At 38.7% G+C, this 5,391-nt stretch overlaps 1 protein-coding gene across 1 annotated transcript; it reads right to left on the reverse strand.

Moving 5' to 3' along the window:
- Positions 1 to 404: 404 nt before the first annotated feature.
- Positions 405 to 5,391, reverse strand: polr3glb (RNA polymerase III subunit GL b). Its single transcript, XM_079468582.1, has 6 exons — positions 4,701 to 5,391; positions 4,451 to 4,516; positions 4,309 to 4,365; positions 3,731 to 3,801; positions 2,701 to 2,817; positions 405 to 2,574 (listed from the first exon to the last, which is right to left on the reverse strand). The coding sequence occupies exons 1-6, from the start codon at positions 4,837 to 4,839 to the stop codon at positions 2,488 to 2,490; spliced, it is 537 nt and encodes a 178-aa protein (XP_079324708.1). The 5' UTR covers positions 4,840 to 5,391; the 3' UTR covers positions 405 to 2,487.

Genomic DNA, 5,391 nt, shown 5'->3' on the forward strand with positions numbered 1-5,391 from the left:
GTACACGATCACCACAGGCAGCGGTGCATCCTAATGAGAAGTGATTAAGGACGAGGACATCTCCACACATCCTTAGTCAGGATAACTGTCTCGGAAAGTGTGCGTGTTTGTGTATTTGCGTTGCTTTGCTTCACTCTGCTATTAAAGCACAGGATCCGGAAGACGTGTACTCTCAGCACACATACAGTATGTACATGTTTTGATGTCTGACATCTTGTCCGCTCTCTTCACCTGGACACTTGCAACACTAAGGAAATGGGTTTGATTCCCAAACACATGCAATGTACATGCATGCACCGTAACTTGTTTTGAATACATCTAGAGCAACTCATCATGTGTTATGTATAATATTAGAATAATATTTTATGAAATACACTCTCAAAAAGGTTTGTTTTGTGCTTTTTAACACATCATGTTATATGTCATGTTTTTTATTAAATAAATGAGAGCCGAAAGTCCCGAAATAACACAGAACTGTGTTCATCACATCACTTTTTATGTGGCGTCCTTAACTGAATACAAAATGTGTTGTTTCTTTCTGTTTTTTAGTTCACCTCGTGGATTTGGAGAGATTGTAAAAAATGATAAAGGCCCTAAAAAGGAACTGCAGTTTTCTTGACAGAACCTGGATTTTGCCTCAAAGAAAACTTAGGTCGGATAAAGAACATCCAATATCTGATTTTCTTTTATTATATGCTCCGTCTCCTCCCGAACTTTGTTAATAAAACATCATTATGTGACCCTGGACGACTAAATCAATCTTATGGGTCAATTATTTGAGATTTTTACATCAAGTTGAGTGAACAACCTTTCTATCGATGTATGGGGTGTTAGAATAGGACAACATGGAATCTGAGGGTGGAAAACAATCTTAATGAGAAAATAGCCTTTGAGGTTGTTAATCAGAGGCACCGTAGTTGGCCAACCACTCACAAAAATAAAGTTCTGATATATTTATGGTAGGAAATTCACATATCTGCATGGAACATGATCCTTACTTAATATCCTAATGATAATCGGCATAAAAGAAAAATCTATCATTTCGACCCATACAATGTACTTTTGGATTTTCCTAAGAATGTTCCTGTGCTGCTTAAGACTGGTTCTGTGATCAAAGGTCACATATATCTTTGAACTGTAAATTATTGAATGCTCTAGATTAGAATGTCCTAAGACATTATGTGTACATTTGTATTGTCTGATCATTCACTTTTAAGTCTGCTGAATATATGTCACCGCAGCTCCTTCCGTGGTCAACCCTCTGCCCTGCTCTTATTTCAGATGCTGTAATCTTCCACTGGACACGAGCTGCACTTCACTTCCTTGAAACGAAGACCACGTTTATTCCTGGAAGAATCCCTTTGCCTTTCCTCTAGTAAAGCTCAACTGGTGTTAGAAAAACTGTCAGACAGCAGTGATCTATCATAAGGGTCATTATATTTTCTTCTATGCTCATCATTGTCTGAGCTACGTTAACATTTATGTATGTGAATTCTTTCCTGGCGTGTGGGAGAAAAATAAGAAACCCCAGCTTTCATTTTACAGGAAGAAATAGATACACGTGCAGAAAATCCAAAGTGAATGAGATGCAGAGAACACGCGTTTCCGTAAAGGAATAGTTTAACCCCAAATAAAAATTCTGTCATTGTTTATTCACCCTCATTCCGTCAAAACCTGTATGGCTTTCTTCTGTGGAACACAAAACAAGATATTTTAAGAAATGGGTCAGCGGGGTCCAAGAGTTGAGTTACCAACATTTCTCAAAATATCTTCTTTGCATGTCACACGACACACCAAAAAATGTAGTCCAGATTATGTTTGATTATCAGATCTGCGTATAACAAGCAGTTCTGGTGTGTGGGTACAGTTTTGTACAAATGTGGTGTAGAAAGTTAGTAGCACCCCCTACAGACCGCATTGAAAAAAGTCTCATATACAGAGGCCATTAAAAGTCTAAGATCTTATGTTACTGTTTTGAAGCACCTGTCCATCTATCCATTCCTTAGGTCTTGACAAAGTGTCAATTTCTTAGATAAAAGCAGTCTAATATCAGATAAAACTGTACAAGTACAAGAGTTTGGGTAAAACATAATCTTCATTACAATCTAAAACAAACATCTACATTTGCTGCCATTAATACAATTCTTAAAATGTATAAAATATATTTATACAAGACTTATTGCAAATACGTAAAACTATTTCCGTAAACTCTAAAATCACTTACTAAGCTCTAGTAAAACACAGCTGCAAGTTATCAAAGTAAATCTCAAGTCTCTCTCCATCTTCCAGCTCCAGCGCTCTGATTCTAATGCTCCTAGTCAGCAATCTGCAGCACTGCCGACCAACCAGATGAAAAGAAACTATCTGCATACAGATCTCAACATGAGCTGCCACACAGAATGATCCATCACAGAACAGTCCTGCGGGATTGACGGCGCCAGACATGCACACTTTCCAGAGGAGGGCGCTACAGAGCGGTCGCCTGCTTCAGTAAACAGCTTCATCCATATTATCATCGCTGTCACCTCCAAACTCCTCTCCGTTGTCAAAGTAAGACATGGCGTAATCTGTTTCCTGTCACACACAAATACAGGCAATGCATAAAGTGCAGATCTAGTTTTGTTGCTAAATTTAGGAACACATTGTCTGGTGTCCCCTGATAATCCTGATCAACTGATCTGCCACAATAAAGAGTCTTACGTCTTCAAACTCCTCTTCGTCGTACACTTCCTCTCCATCAACCTCTTCCTCTTCTGGCTTCTTCTTCTCTGCCTCTTCTTCATCAGAACTCCCTTCTTTCTCTTTCTGCTCCAGAGTCTGAATGTAAAAACACAAATGTTGGTACTCTGATCAATGGATTTTCAACACCTAACCCTCACAGTCACATTTTTACATGCAGAAAAAAGGCATTTTTCCACAATGAAGGTGAAACCAGAACACACGCGATAAGTAGATGATAAAAAAATGTAAACTGTGTATAGCTTGTTTAAAGTCAATTAAAACCGTTTATTTGATTTCAAATGTGAAATGTTGTGCATTACAGATTAATGGCATTGTGAGAAAAAAATGTGTGCGAATATGTGTGTTAGATTTTACCCACATGTGTATGATCATTGTCCACATGATAAATCTTTTTGTAAACATGAGTAATATAAAAAAGTAAAAATTCAGAAATCTTGAAATGCAATGAAATGTAAACGGTTTCATTATTTACTCATCCTTATATCATTTAAAACCTGCATGTTTTTCTTTCTTTTGCATAACACAAAAAATATTTGAAGGATCGTTGGTCACCAAACAACATTGGACTCCATTGACTTCCATTGTGTGGACACAAATGTCGACATTTCTCAAAATATCTTCATTTGTGCTCATGCTTGTAACCAAACAGTTCTTGGCCACCATTGACTACCATAGCAGGAAAAATGACAATGGTGTCAAAAGTGCCCCAGAACTGTTTGCTTTCCTACATTCTTCCAAATATCTTCCTTTGTCTTCAATAGAACAAAGAAATGTATAAAGCAATTATTCCAAGCTATAATGGTAGTCAATGGTGACCAAGAACTGTTGGGTTACAAGCATTCTTCCAAATATCTTTCTCGGTGTTCATCAGAACAAAAAAATTAACACAGATTTGGAACAACTAGCGAGTAAATGAAGGCTCACTATAAACACAATGTCACCACCACAACAGATAAAACACGTGTATACAGTATGTGTGTTTATGCACCTCCAGTTTATGCATGATTTCAACTTTGTCCACTCGCGGCCGTTTGACTTGTTTGGGAACAGCTGGGCTTTCTGCAACAACATAACCCAAGTGCGTTTGAAACAGATGAAATGACATCAGCAACATCCATTTGTAGACTTCCATAAAACCATCTACACACCGAGCACAGCATCCCTATTGATTTTTTTGACGTAAGGTACAAAACGACTAAAAATAACCTCCTCTTTCCTATCTTAGTGACTGACGTGTTTCCAGCCTAAACCTTCATCCAACTCTCTCTCTCTCATCTTTCTCTCTTTCTCCACCCTTTCATTTTGGAGATGTGTGTAGTGCGGCTGTCTCTCTGATTTCCCCTGAGACGGTGATGAGTCAGAGTGAAGCTCAGGCCTGCTGGAGCGGCACATCTTTACACACTCATTCATGAGCACGTCTGCCTCACCTGCTCTCTTATCTGGGCTTTAAAAAGAGCACGATTATAAATGTGTCGTCGACATAATGGGAGGCTTTATGTGTCTGAACTAGACTGGATCAGAACTCTGTGTCCAGCGTTAGAGTAAGTTAACATCAGATAGACTCACTGTCCTTTGAGGGTCTCGTTTCCCGCACACGCAGCTCCTTTGGAAAGCATCTCCAATCTGAAAAACACACACGAATGTAGAGAATACAGATTTTTTCACGGGTAAAGAAACACTCTGTGAAAACCTAGATGTGTTAACTCACCTGGCTTCCATTCCAAAATGTCAGACGTCTCAATTTTCTGGTATTTATCAGAATAGCGTTCCACGTCTGTTGAGGAACGAAAAAACTTCTAGTTCACACATCCCGCAAAACACATATTCCTTAAAATTTACTTTTTACATCTAAAAACTTAAATGTATACATGTTTACCCATAATGCACCTGTGTGTGCTTTTATCAAAAAGCAGATTGTCTAAAAGAGGTGAATGGCCTCTCCTCGACCATAATCTCACCTTTCTTGGGTGCAGCTGGGCGGATATAAAACGGGAGCGTTTTCATGGCTCCTCTGAACTCTTGTTTGAGTGCCAGCATGTATTCGGCCTCTTCGCCCGTCTGCAGGGGCACCGGCTTCTGCTCCAGTGGCTGGAACATCAAACACAGGTTTGAGTACTAGACACAGCTGATGTTTCTGCGCACATCTGCCCAGTCTCAGGGGTCACACAAACACCTGCTGAAATACTGACTCCAGGTGACACACATAAATCATTTGTAGATATTGGCAACATTACTGGGTTGTTTATCAGGGATCTTTGACATAAAATGATAAACCAATAGAAGTAGCGCCGGGCAGGATATAATTATATTACCACATGACTTGACAGAGGAGCTTTATTATACAGTGACCCTCAAAAAGTATGTTTTTGACACAATTTACACTTACAGACGCCTGAATGTGCTTCATAAGTGGTTTCAGAAACAATATTTTTAGGCTTTTTTCTCACAGGATGAACTCATCACATTAAGGCACATTTTGAAGCGTAATTATAGCTTGTTATAAACTTGTTATAACATGGTTTGCTTGAAAATTTTGCTTTTTATTCTTGTTGTTTATTGTCATGACAAATACCGTTTCATAAATGTTGGCAAATTGTTTAAACCCTTTTTGTGTGGTCAATGATCATGATACAGGTTTTCTAACAGTGC

This window comes from Barbatula barbatula, assembly GCF_947034865.1.
Source record: "Barbatula barbatula genome assembly, chromosome: 12".
NCBI classification, from domain to species: Eukaryota; Metazoa; Chordata; class Actinopteri; order Cypriniformes; family Nemacheilidae; genus Barbatula; species Barbatula barbatula.

Excerpts from the sequence above, each read along its gene's own strand:
- polr3glb (XM_079468582.1), bottom strand. The coding sequence starts at position 4,839 with ATGTTCCAGCCACTGGAGCAGAAGCCGGTGCCCCTGCAGACGGGCGAA. Across the intron at positions 4,366-4,450 it reads CATTTTGGAATGGAAGCCAG|ATTGGAGATGCTTTCCAAAG; the intron begins GTGAGTTAACAC and ends TGTGTTTTTCAG. Across the intron at positions 2,818-3,730 it reads AAATCATGCATAAACTGGAG|ACTCTGGAGCAGAAAGAGAA; the intron begins GTGCATAAACAC and ends TTTTACATTCAG.